We start from the raw sequence: 13,808 nt of genomic DNA on the forward strand, positions 1-13,808 counted from the left end.
CAGGCTGGTCTCGCTGCCACAGGATTAAAATTCACCTTAACAAGTCCATTATTTTTAAAGTCACTTTCACTCCTTTTAAAATAAAAACGCCAGCCAGCCCCCCTTGAAATTCTCCAGTTATGCTTGTTCAGCTTATCCATCCATTAATCATCAGATCAGCCACTTTCAAATGCAGATGCTCACAAAAGCACAAGCAATGCTAATGACCTCAAGAGCATAGCTGCATTCTTGTTAGACCAGGGGAATGGAGAGAAAAGAGTCAATTCAAGAAACAAAAACCAGAAAGAAACCAAATCTCAGAGCCACCAAGAGGCCTCCCTGTGAGACAAAAGTAATGCTGGGCAGGGAAGACAGGACAGAACAATTCCTGACAGCAGATGGTTTGGGTAGAAAATCCACTTTCCCAGAGTTCATTCAACCTGACTTGGGATCGTATGGACCCTTCCAAGCCTTTCTCTTGTGCTAATGGGCTTAGCCCTTTTTGCTCTCCCTGGAATAGTGCAGTCCTCCTTAAACCATTAGGGGATGGTAATACCCAAGCCTCTAGAGGAGGGAAGCTTTCCTGCACCCTGTCAGGAAAGATTAATCCATCAAGGGGAAGAAAAAAGAGACAAGGGAAAGGACGTGGGGAGAAAGCCAAGGGAAGGGGTGGACTGAAGCTATTCAACAGACATCCTCCCCTGCTCCCAAACTAGGTCCTTTACAGACAAGCCCATAATATTCATCTCAAGTCAGCTTCTGCAGCTCCTTCAGTGAGCCAGTGCCACAGCCCAGGCTCCGGCAGATGTTTGTCTTCATCTGCAATAGAGCCAGATGCCAGAGCAACGGGGGGATTATCCAATAATGAAATAAATAAATAACAGCTCTCCCCAGTTAGATCAATGTTAATCCCGTTGCTTTGGGCAGTAAGTGCATTCTCGCACCCAACAGCAGGGTTAATCAGAAGGATGGAGGAAGAACAGCCCTGAACTCCACTGGCTCAGTGATGCAGTCATGGGAAGAGCAAAATCTCTTCCTTAAATGTTACGAGGGGAGGTACGAGCAAGGTCCCGGCCAGCAGACCTCAGCCAGGGGGCCAGGGGACCTCGTGCCTGTCTGAAGCCTCCCACAGCTCCACCTGCGATAGGCCCCCGAGCAACACTGCTTGGGCCTGACCCTCCTTGGGCTGTCCGGCTCTCACTGGGTCTGCCCTCGGGCTGCTCTCACAGCTCAGGCACTGCAGCTGCTGGCCTCAGTGCACTGCCTCTTATTTATATTTTAATGATTCACTTCATTCCAGARTCGTCTTCTGATGGCAGCAGTTTTGTGATGCTCCAAGAGACCCAGAAGCTGAAAATGTAGTTTTAATATTTCAGCAAAGCCTGTTGTCATCGGTAAATGGGAGAGGGATAGTTACAAGGGAAGAGCATCAGGATGCACTCAGGAGCAGCGACGGAGGACATGCAGGTCGGCACCTCCAGGTCCCACTTCTTTCGTGGCTGGCCAGAGTCTATTCCATACTCCCTCTCTGGCACATTTCTAATAAGTAAGAAATTAAAGGCTCCTCATACTACCCTTTGGATGCAGGTGACAAGTGAAGCAGAGAGAGATGYGCCTAAAGAGACAGGCTGAGGAAAGGTAGCTGGGACATAACTGGGAGCAGCTTGCACCTGCATTTGCTCCAGATATCTCCTCAACACACTCTGTCCAGTCTGGTCCTGCCACAAACGTTGGCTGGCGTTTGAAAGATGTCCTGCTTCCCTCAAGCCTTTCTGGTGTCATGTTAACTCCACGGCCCTCAGCCTTCCCTGTTGCAGCGAGAGGGGTTGCAGGTGTTGCTGCATCTCCCCTGGAGGCTCCCAGCACCAGGACAGCAGCAGCAGAGAGATCGGGAGGCATGCACRGCGTGCAAAGGGAAAGGAGGACAGCAGGGAGGGCCTCGAGCAGGGCTGGTAGAGCTTATTAATTGTTTTTGTTCAGCACTCGGTGTATCTTTCAATATTCATCAGCCCATGATGAAGGAGAGCTCAGAGCTATCGTTAAATATTGATGGGCCAGGCAGACACACGGCGGAGCTTGGCACACTGCCTCCTGCTCGCGCTCTCCCCCAGCCCCTGCGAGACTCCCTGCTTGCGAGGATCCGCTCGGCTTTCGCAGGAAAACCCCCGCGTGCCCTGCAAGGTGGGCAGGCGCCAAAAGGCAGCAGGGAAAGGAGCACCTCTGCCCACAGCCAGCTCACGGAGGGACTCCCCCTCCAGGAGTCCCCGACGGCAAGGCCACCATGAGGCTGTTCACAGGCAAGGGGAAAAGTGAGAGCCACCTCACATGCTGGAAGATGCAGGGAGCCACACAGTCACCTGGAGAGGAGAGCACAGGCAGGAGCGTTGCTGCAGCGACAGGCGCTGCCTCGCTGCAGTGTCTGACACCAGCCAGCATCCTCCCCGCTCCAGCCCACACAGCCGTCAGCCACAGAGCYGTCACTACCACCTCCCCAGCCCACATGGACCCACAGAGGCCAAACTGGAGCGAGAACCTCCCCAGTGCTGTGCCCGAGCATCCACATGGCCGGACAGGGTGGTCCCGGTCCCCACAATCCTGCCTCACTGTGCAGCATCTCTAAGCATCACTTGCATACAGGCAAGAAAATGCTTTACCATGGGTCCAGTGCAGCAGATGCTGCCGCAGCCAACACCAGCGTCACCAATTGCATCCCTAAAGGACCCCAACCCATGTGCACACAGAAACAGGGTTAGCCATGCATGCGCCGGCTGGCAGATTTGGCCTGGAGGAGCCAGACTGGAGGAACCACACGAGACCCATAATGACACCAGCAGACAGACCATTTACACTGCGAGGCAGCCACTTCTGTCCCCTGCTGCCCACCTCCCCACGGCACCCCGCACCTCCTGGATGGACACTCACCTCCGCAGAAGCAGCTTGGGGTGGTTCTTACTCTCCAGGTTCTTCTCGATGAGGTCGGAGAGGAGCTGCTTCAGCACCCCCGTGGCATACTCCATCTCTCCCTGCAGCGCCGTCATGATGAGGGAGGCCACGTTGCCGCGGTCCCGCATGGAGAAGCTCCGCTGTGCTTCCAGGGTGCGGATGAAGGTCAGCAGGAAGTGTTTCTTGTTCAAGAGCTGCCCGAAGAGGGTCAAGGACTTCTCCACATTTGCCTGTACCTACAAGGATAGAGCAAAGCCGGGAGATAAGCACAAGGGCAATGGCAATGAGAAGGTGGCGGTGGCTGAGCTTCACATGACCTGGACTTGCTCTCCTCCTGCAACAACGTGGTGAACTTAGAAACACCCATCTGGACACGCACTGCCAGGATGTCACAAAATATACCACAGGGAATCCAGAAATACCAACCAACATGCCAGATATTCCCACAGCATCCTCCAGCAGCAGCTGCTGTGGGTGCTTCAGGGCATGGGGGAATTATCACCCGGAGGAGCCAGCATGCCCTGCCTCTCCGCTCTGTGAAGACAGTCTTGGCCTTCCTATTCCGGTTGCTTAGCAGCTGCCTCATGTCAGAGATGAAGGTTCGGCCCTTTCCATGGAAAGTGAGGCACTGYTGAAGGATGGCAATGCATGGCCCTTCCTTCCCATCCCAGGTGATCTCCTGGGCACCTTGCCACAGTGAGCCCCACAGTTCACTCTTATGTTGTCTTTAGAGGCATTTTCTAYAGGCAGCTTTAAACTTGCTGCCCCACAAAGTCTCCAAATGCCCTGTTTCTCTGGGGTATGGAAAAGTGTAAAAAAGAAGCTGGATTTACTCTCTCTGTACTACTAAGCTCCCTCTTTGGCAAACAGCTTCAGTTTCTTCCAGAAGTATTATCTAATGTATAACCTGTGCTAAGTGCCAAGCAGCACAGTCTCGTGGCATCACCATATGCACTTGCGTACAAAGACTCTCTCCCTCACACGTGTGCGTGCACACACACACGCACTTCTCTCACATGTAACACTTCATCTCTGAGACACATACAAAAATTACAGTTTTCTATTTCAAGTAACAAGAAGGTCAAATTTCATCCAAGACCCTGCAACGTGCCCTTAGGATATTGCACAGACTGAGCACTTGCCCCTTTTTACCACGCATAAAGCAAGTAAGGCCCAAATACTAAGCTCTGCAGACAGCACAACTGCCTGGTTTTGGGGTATGGATTTCAGACAGGGAAACAAGCAGTAGTGGAAACCTGGGTCTCCACCACTCTAGACACGGACTGAAATATTCCCCTTACTTCTGAGACGGCCAAGGTTGTATTTCAGGATGTACTTGGTTCTGCACTGCCAGGCAGGGACTGGACTGGGATCCTTTCATCTCTACACTGCCTTCATTAGCCCAGCTCTGGTCAGCAGTGACCAGAGTTGTTATCAGAAATGAACATTTTTTACACACAACATTTTCCCATTAGAAAATATGGTTTCCTCTGAATAAAAGACTCACTGTGGTAAAATGTCAATTTTAATGATTTTTTTTTCCCCTTGTCTTTCTGATTGGGAGAATAAGTRAAAAATTTCATTTCATGTCGATATTTGGAGACAAAACAACACTTTTCATTTCAAAACATCAACTCAAAATGAAGAACAGGGTTTTGACACATCAAATCATTTCACTTCAATCAAAACTTTGGATCATCTGTCTTTAGTTCAGAGAAATTCCTCACTGTAGTGACTTCCCCCTTCCAAACAGCTGATGTTTCCCACAGGACCAAAAAAAAAAAAAAAAAACCCATTTCCCACCCAGTCCTTGTTGTTTCTGCATTTCCAAGGCATGGACCCAAGGGTCACAGTGAAGAGTGTATCTTCACCAGCACCCTCACAGACAGCAAGTATCTGGGGGACAGACTCCTCCTGCCCTGAGGTGTCCCCAAAGGGAGATGGGTCAGTGACAACCCTCTGACATSGAGGTTCCTCCTGTGGACGCCACATGAGCAAGCACATGGCTTCACTTACTCTAACACAGCTCAGAGGATAACGTCCCGACAGGAATGTAAGTGCTTTAAGTTACCTTCTCCACAAGTCTCTCGCTCCTCACTACGTGGGGATCTTGATGCACCGAYGCTGCTAACTCCAGCACCTGAGGTTAAGCAGCATCAATAGTTCCCTGCCCTGTCTCAAACCTCTGGGGAGCAAACTATCAGGCTGCCTGCCCCTGTATTAACTGAGCACGTCCCCATTGCAAAGGCATTTTGYATCGCAAGAGCCAGGTGAGCGCAGCACAGGAGCACGAGCCCCAGCACTAGGAGCAGCGGTGCCCCGGCAGCATGGGCTGTCCCCATCTACGAGGACCCTGGTGGCTTCTTTGGCTCTGAAGACACTCCTGGTGCACCTGGGCTGGCAGCAATACCCAAGAGCTGGCTCCAGCACTGCTGCTGTGCTGGAGACATACCCAGATCCACCGGAAAAGCCTGGCAGAGCAAGGACTGGAGTGCTTCAGAGCCCTGCACCCCAACACCTGGGCATTCCTGTGCTTGCACCAGGGATGGCTAAGGCCATGCAGAGGAGGGTTGGGAAGGGCTTTCTCCCTTCAGCACCCAGTGGTGACCAGAGGGCGAGGGAGCAAGCCAGCTGCCCACCCGGAGCCGGGYAGCACAAACGCACCTGCTGAACAGAACAAGCGCAGGGATCARATGGCATGATCCGATCAGAGCCTCCTTTCCAGCGACTGGAGCAGCCGGAGCTCRACAAGCTGGGAAACTGGTCCTGTCCGACAGAGGTGTTCTTATCGGAGCCTTGACAGGCCACGCGAGAGGAGGCGAAATATGCACCACAGGCAGGACGAGCGGGCTTGGCGCTGGCAATGCCTGAGCTCACCCCCCACATGCACGCAGACACGCTGCCTCCCTGCCTGGCTGGGGCTCCGTGTTTAACTTGCTGATCATTAGCAGAAATAAATGAACAATACTGAATTAAATATTTAATCAGGCTTAAATTCTCACAAAGCAATGAACCTCCCCCCCACAAACCTAAAGAGAAAAGGGAGCTGGTAATGATGGTCTAACACTTGGCTGCGGATTAGCGTCTGCCTGAGCAAGTGCTGTTTCCCTCCCGTCACTTGCAATAGCTAATGTTACACTCCAAGTAAAGAGACAAATAAAACCAAACCTGATTAAATTATATGAAGCTTACACAACTGTAGTTGCTTTATTTAATCTCTTTTGGGCTTTTTTTTTTTTGCTCCTTTGCAACTTTAACCCTTTGTTTCCCAGGCAAGGCTGAGCCTGTATACCCTCTCTAGTGGAATGTTTTGAATTTGGAGAGCTGGAAGTGGGATAAATCCACAAACTCCTGCCCAGCCCCCTGCGCTCCTTTGGCCAATGCAAAATTACTCCACTGCAATTTCCTCTCCAGGGCTCTGCCACATCTAGTTTGATATTGTTTCCACCCTTCTCCCCTTGGGAAGGGGCTGCAGCATCAGCCAGATCCCATGTCAGGAAAGGTTTCCTGCTCTTCCTCCCTCCACCATGCTCCTTCCACATGTTTGCATGAGCTCTTGCTCCCTCCTGCCGGAGCTCCCACAAAGCTGGTCCCTGCAGAGCTGCCGGAAGCGAGCGCAGACCGAGCGTGAGCGCGGTCAGCCAGCAGCCTCCGCAGCACTGGCTCAAAACACTCCCCAGGAATTTTGACCGCAGGAGAGGAGGAGGAGGAGGAGGAGGAGGAGGAGGAGGAGGCGGCAGCAGCAAATCCTCGTTTCTCAATCTGCCCACGCTTCACAGGAGCCAAGCGTCTGCCCCCAGACTGGAAGAAAGCAGAAACTTCTGACAGCAGCTGGATCCCGCAGCAGCAGCCCTTGCATTTCTCCATAGGGAAATTAGCTATCACGGAGAACTGAAACCCCAGCCCCGCTCGCCCTGCCTCCAGCTCCCGGCCTCCTGCGGAGGCAAGGCAGACACGGCTCTCCAGAGGGAAGGCAGAGCCAAGCTTGGCCCAAACAGGCAGATTCACCAGGGTGTCCTCCCTGGACAGGTTAGCACGGAGCACCAGCATGGCAACACCAGCTCCAGTGCCAGCAGCCGGGCTCTGCCACTGCAGGGATAGCGGCTGACACCTCTCCCTTGCCCTTTGGGGAAAAAACTTAAGGGAAAGAGCAGAGCTGAGGCTAGAATGTGGCATGGACAGGAAGATCTGTGCCTAAGGGAGGGCTATGTTCACACCCAGAGCACTAGTCCCTGGCCATCACACCAAGCAATGGCTCTGAGCAGCTTGCAAGCCTGGGCTGCAAAGGGAAATCCATGGAAACAGGGTTCCCACAGCCTCCACAGCTGGGATTAGAGACTAGAGAAACAGACCAGGCAGAGGGCCAGATCCCCTTGCCGTAGCCATGCTAGCTTACAACATCAGCACTTGCAGCTGGTAAGAGCTTGTTGCATTGTAATTTGTAACCGTGCATCTTGCACCAGGGCCGATTACTTCTCCTAAATACATTGCGAAGCCCACGTCGACATTAATTACTGTGCCAGGTCAGCAGCGAGGGGAAGCTAAGGTCACCCCTCCTCGCTTCTCCAATCAAGGGCAGCCTCAGCAGCCCAGCAAACAAGAAGCCAATTGCTGTGCAATTGCATGCACTAAATTAAAAAGACATGGGGAGGCCAGGCGAGGAGGGGGAACTGGTTTGGGGAGCAGGGGAAGAACAGCAAGGGTGGGTTCTGTACAGGGGAAACGGAGTCAGGGAAGCAGATGATGTTGGACAAGTCTGCTGGAAACGAGCGGCTGGTCAGGCATCAAACAAACCCAATTGAATAAAGCAAGTGCCGCAGAAAATGACAGCAGCAACGATATTAATACAAATATTGATACGAATGTCAGAGAGMACAACAACCATTCGGTGGCCAGCCTGCACTCACACTGGCTGGCACATGGCAAGATGCTCTCCGCTGTGGAAGAACAGGCCAGCATCCGAGTCACTTGCTGGACAAGGAGGCAGCCTAAGGGCAGCAAGATGTCCCTAAACCACTATGTCCATGCTGGCAGGAGCCACAGGCTTCGCCTCCAGGCTGCAGCTCCGAGCAAGCGCTGCCTGCTCCAGCTCCTGCAGATGGCCTGCAGGCGCCAGCCCGGCGGGCTATACAAACTGACGCTGGATTTGCACAGCCCCAGAAAAAGGCATCGCTGGGTGTCACGGTGCTTTGAGACTGAAAAGCAATGTCCTGCTCAGGGTGGGAGCAAAGGGCCAGCGCTCCCTGCAAGGGAAGGGGATGGCGCATATTGTCCTGGGAGACCAAAAGCTACGGCTGCGCGGAGACGGGAAGGGTAAGACAGGGTCAGCAGGGCCAGGGGCTTTCCTCTCACCACCCAGACAGGTGCGTCTTTGATCAGCACCTGGGGAAAGCCCCCAGAGAAATGTCCTTCCAGGAGGACCTCCCCACCGCAAAGCAAGCCAGGACCAGCAATGCTGGAAGGGAAGTCCAGCAGCCCCGGCAGGCAGACTGGAGAGGCCAGGTCAGCTCCACCAGCACCTCCACCTGCGCACGACAGTTTTGGCTGTATATCCCCAGTACTCCAGCCTCTAGGTTTCCTCTAYGCCTCCTGCAAGGCAATAACCAACCAAAAGACCATGCAAGCACAGATGCTCCAGAAATTGCCTTTCTTTTTATTTTTACCCAGCATCCCCAAAACACTCCACCTCTCTGTTCCTTGCTACTTGCCCCCTCCAGTGCTTCAGGGCAGGCTCCCTCCCTGTATCTGGAAGAGCTCAGCTATGGGAACGGGATATTTCTGCCCGCCGTTGCCAGTCTGCATCCCTCCCAGTCCACACTATCATCCTTGGGTGCTGCAGTGCTCAGCACTGACAAGGGGCCTTCACTACAGAGTGAGAGGGGGATCATGAAGCTCAGATCCCTCCTGGCAGCTCAAGGCAGGAGGGAGCTGGCACTTCTGAGCACATGGGATAGGGAAGGCCCAAACTTCCACAGAGCTGAAGGATGCTGTGTGGACCTGAATGATGCACATGAAGGACATCCTGCTGCACTTCTGGCAGGGTGGCCAAGGCCACCTTTGAATCAAAGCATCCCCCTCCAACCCTAAACTCCAGACATGGGGACTCCATCCTACTCCGAAGCCCCCAAGACTCCCTTGCTCAAAGGGGAGAACAAGCTGCCATGGAGGCAGATGAGCAGCACCACCCCACACAACCTCTCCTTTCCAGGGCAGGAAGAGACACATCCCCAGCATGAAACATGACAGAGAGAGACAGACACACACACACACACATTACCACACCTCCATCTCCTTCAGCACAGGGTGGTCTTCTATTCCCGGGAAGAGAACCCGCATGGCATAGGTGCGATAATCCAGGAAGGGAATACCAGCCCCATCCAGGTCGTTGGTCAGTTCGTTAATGTCAGTCTGCAGCTCAGCAAAGGCTGGTGTGGAAAAAAGCAGAATTAAGTAAAAGGGCTTTGAGTCCCAGCCAGGCTTGAGMGTTGCTAGTGAGCTCCTCCACACCCAGCACTACCACCCAACCTCTACTGCTCTCCCTAGCACCTGAGATAGATGGCCCTCAAGGCAATTTCCAGGTGTGAATCAGCTTTGCATCCTTCCCCCTGCCAGGCTAGTATCACTGTCCCCATTTTACAGATGGAGAAACTGAGTTGCAGAGAGGGTAGATGATTTTCCCAGAGTAAATCAGGTGGCAGAAGTGGGAACAGCACAGCCAAGTCCTGCCACCAGGAACTCAAATCCCCCTATCTCAGCACTTGCAGGATCCCAAAGGTCCTGCAGGCAGCTGGGAATGGCGAGGCTTGAACACAGCCATAGYTTCTGGGGGAAACGTTAGCTTAAACCACAGGAATGTCCTCATTTCATTTTGACCTAAATAATACTTGAGAGTAGCTCTGAACACACCCAGCCCAGCACCTCCTGATCAGAGCAGAGACAGCTGCGGCTCCYGGGGAAAGGAATGGGGGGGAGGTCCTGAACCTTTAATTGCACCTACAGGGAAAAGCTGATGGGAGAGAAGTCCTAGAGRTGCAGCAGGGAAAGGGGTGGGGGGAGAAAACCCTCAGAAAAATCAAATTAACGGCACTTTAAAGGGAGCTGAAAGCAAGGCAGAGGACTCCAGGCTCGTCAGCCTGATGAGAAAAAACAAACCGTCAGCTTGAAAGGCGTGCTATCTTATCTGTAACTAGTGGGACTAGAAAAGAGAAAAGGCAGGGAAGAGATTGTGCCTTTTAATTAAAAGCAGATCCTTTTATCTGCCAGCTGTGGAAGATGAGACACCATCCCCTCCACCAGCTCCCTCCCTTCTCCCTGTCACTATTGCCATCCACACGTGTGTTTGGGGATGGGGACTGGGGAAGGCAAAGGGTTTGTATTTCTTTTCCTTTTTTATTATCTTGTTTTAGGTGCCTGTTCCTTGCACAGCCTCTGGGCTGGTTGTGGTTGGCAGGGTCGGGGCCTCAGGAGCCAGCTCCAGGGGATAATGGGCAATTAGTTTTATCAGCAGGATCATACAAGGAATTCTGTCCAATTTCACAGCATCCGTCTGTCACATAACGAGAGACCAATTGCCTGCCTGTACGCAGCCCTCTCTACCCTCCTTGTTCCCTTTTCTCACATTTGGAGAAATGGAGGAGAATTCCTTAACTGGAAAATCCTCGAATCCCACCCAAAATGAGTTAGTTTCCTCTGATAACACAGCTTTGGCCATTCCGTTCCCTCTCTGAATGGCAGCAGGAAAAAGGAGGGGAGCACACAGAGGCTTGGGGTGGTACAAGAGATTCCAAGATTTGCACAGTAGCGGATCAGTTAAAGTGTGAGGAAAAAGGCCCTGAAAGCAAGAAGGTCCTGAAAGCAAGAAGGCCCTGCCCCACAGAGCTTGAAGCGCACAGCTCAGGGAGGGACTGAGGAGGAGGAGGGTGGAGATGGGAAACAGAAAGCTGCTAATCGAGGTGGGGGACAACTGCAGCCAACGCAGGAGCTGCATGACATGTGCGCTGGGCCGTTTCTCCTGCGAGAGCCCAATCCTCAGCACCGAGAGGGGGGATGCCCTTGCTGGCATGAGGTGGGGAGGTGAGGAGGGGACGGCTGAAGAGGGACCAGCCGGGGAGCCCTCAAAGTCACACGTGGCATCTCACGGGACATGGGTGCCCACAGCTTCCCCAGCTGCCCTCCAAAGCCAACACAAGGCCCCTCMACCACAGGGCCAGGTGGAAGGACCAAGGGCCAGCTGGCCTCTGTGCACTGTCAGCGGAGGGGCCAAAGTTCACTCACCCTCTTTGCACTCCAAGGCCACCCGGGACTCCAGGTTGTCCATCTGCAGCTGGAGGCGCTTCAGGGTACGGTCAGCGTCCCGGGACTTGCGTTTGTAGGCAATGAGGACTATGATGATGATGAGGAGGAGCAGACCGCCACCGCCACCGATCCCAATGATGGCGGGCAATGTCAGCAGGCTGTCCGAGTAGATCTGCAGCGTCCCCGGGGAGAACTCGAACCCTCCAGCCTTAATCTGGGCCACACAGAAGGAAAAGGGTCTCACCTCAGGGTCCAGGCAGGGGGCATGCATCTCCCTGCCAGAATGCAGGGCGCGGGGCAGCCCTCCCAAGTACGCTGAGAACTAGGGGAGGTTTTCAAGCCCAGGGGAGGGATGGCTAAATGCAGGATGTCCCCCAGAGCTTCACTGAGCTGCAGCAGAGCCCAGAGAAACAGCACAGTCCACCAGATACGGCCCAGCAAGGTGGCAATCAGGCCTGCGAGGGGAGACGGCAGCAAGCACGGGGGCAAATGCCCAGGGCTGCCGCGCCAGGAGCTTGTCCAGAGCAGCACGGCGCGCTTTAATGGGATGCAGACCACAGGCTGCTGCACTGCTGAGGCGTGCACCAAGCAGGCAGAGCTTGATGTCTCATTCAAACAACATTACAATAACAGATGGGATGTAAAGCGAGTTCCCTGACGGATGGGGAGCCTGGGGGGACTGTTCCAGGTCCCTTTCAACTGCGTGAAGCCGGGCAGACCTGGAACGCTTGCACTGCTGTGCTACAACCTGACAAACAAAGAGTCTTACTTACAGCACGAGCCGGGACTGGGGGGAAGGGGTGGGAAACCCCAGATGCCTTGGCACCAGCTCTGTCTTGGCACCCAGCAGGGAAGGGAGGTTGTTGGCAGGGACAACCAGGGCCACCCAGGTCATAGTAATGCCAGGCTGAGCATGCCAGGGAGGGGAGGAAGCATTTGGTCCTACCAAACACATAATTAGGGAGAGAGATGCCTGGGGAGTAAGATGACGACTCCTAGGGACTGCTCCTACGTAGGAACAGACTAACAAGTCCTGATTTGAGAAGGCCCAGTGACACTGGCAGCCTCAGATGAGGGATGCAGGAGGGCCTGTGTTAGGATAAAGACAGGGCACCCAGCCACCCTGCTTTACTGAAGGGACAGTCCCATCTTCAATGGGAAACCTTGCACTTCCATCTCCCCGCCCCCAGCCCAACGCCAGTGCCCCGTTAGCATTACCGTGACTTTGTGCTGGCCTGTAAGGTTGGGCGACTCGCAGAGGAGCTGGGTCTCAGAGACTGTCAGGGTGCAGGGAGTGTCCCCAATCAGCACGGTATAGTTCAAGCGGGAGTTACCCGCAGCCGGTGGGAGCAGGTTCCTGCCCTTTGGGGGAACAAGAAACAAGTCTGTTAGWTCACACACAACACGGATTGTCTGAAAGACTCATCACGGAGCAAATTCATGCTCTCACAGTGTATGACTCTGTCCCCAGGAGAGACAAAAAGTCCTCTCCACTGAGGGACATATTCCTACCCCTCCGCCCCTGGGCGCGCACCGCCAAGGAGGGCTGGGGCTGAGGGACCAGGGTGCCTTACCTTGAGGATGAGAGGAGAGCTGGGCTTCAGCTCCAGCATCCCCGTGGGGCTGAGTGGCTCAAAGACAGGATCCGGGTAATAGACAAAGTTGGTGGTGTTGACAATCAGCAGGGCCTGGACGTTATCCATGACAAACCCGATCTCATCCGGGCGGTCACCAACCTCTGGAGGGCTCCGCAGGGCGTTATCGATGGAGGGCGCATAGCACACCATGGTGGTGTCATTGTAGACTGTGCAGTTCTGCAGGAGGCACAGATGGAGGTCAGACCCRGCTCCTAGCAGCTGAGGTCAGGATCTGACCCCACAAGGATCTACTGCAAGCAGTGGCTCTGCCATGTCTCTGGACACTGGACTTAGACTCAAGATCACCTTTCCTGTGCCTTGTTATACCAGCAGGTGCCACATTCCACCCCAGAAGTAGCTGCATTTCAGGGGCAAGCAGAGACTCCTGTTTGCAATGGAAGTGTGAGGAATGGTAGGTGGGAGCTTGCTGGGAACAGGATCTTTCTGTCACTGTCCTGCAGAGATCCCACGAACCTCTACAAAGCTGCCATCACTTTTCTACACTCAGATCTCAAGCATCTCTCATGGCAGCACATGGACTGAGGCCTTGCAGGGGGAACACTGCCTTGGTGTCTCTCTTCTAGTGGCAGCCCCTGGACACGACCCCCTCAGGGCATCACGCCCGATGGRTACGGGATGCACTTTACACACTGTGTTGCAGAGGGATGGGATCCCTCCTCCTCATGCTCTGACCCAGGTCTCAGCCCCACCATCAGCCACCATCACTTACGTTTTCCCTTTCAGAGCTGTAGTACTTGGCCCGGATCTTGGGCTCTTTGATGGTGGCCAGGTTGGTGCCAGTCACAGTCAGCAGTGTCCCACCRCTAGAGGCACAGAGACAACAGGTTAGGAGAGGTGGCTGTGGCACTGGGTGCCCAGCTCTGGGAAGGGAGCACACACCATCACCGCCTAGACCCTGATCTGCTCCAGCCTGCATGTGCCACACTGCCCCCA

At 53.9% G+C, this 13,808-nt stretch overlaps 1 protein-coding gene across 1 annotated transcript in view; it reads right to left on the reverse strand.

Annotated features, from left to right (window-relative positions):
* The window catches only part of PLXNA1 (plexin A1), a 146,839-nt gene that overhangs the window by 22,649 nt on the left and 110,382 nt on the right, over positions 1 to 13,808 (reverse strand). Inside the window, exons 16-21 of the mRNA XM_026055043.1 lie at positions 13,585 to 13,678; positions 12,792 to 13,031; positions 12,436 to 12,579; positions 11,197 to 11,431; positions 9,205 to 9,347; positions 2,902 to 3,158 (exon numbers count right to left, since the gene is read on the reverse strand). Coding sequence (XP_025910828.1) covers positions 2,902 to 3,158; positions 9,205 to 9,347; positions 11,197 to 11,431; positions 12,436 to 12,579; positions 12,792 to 13,031; positions 13,585 to 13,678 — 1,113 coding nt within the window. The remainder of the gene's footprint in view (positions 1 to 2,901; positions 3,159 to 9,204; positions 9,348 to 11,196; positions 11,432 to 12,435; positions 12,580 to 12,791; positions 13,032 to 13,584; positions 13,679 to 13,808) is intronic.

This window comes from Apteryx rowi, unplaced genomic scaffold, assembly GCF_003343035.1.
Source record: "Apteryx rowi isolate R43461 unplaced genomic scaffold, aptRow1 scaffold_98, whole genome shotgun sequence".
Classification (NCBI taxonomy): domain Eukaryota; kingdom Metazoa; phylum Chordata; class Aves; order Apterygiformes; family Apterygidae; genus Apteryx; species Apteryx rowi.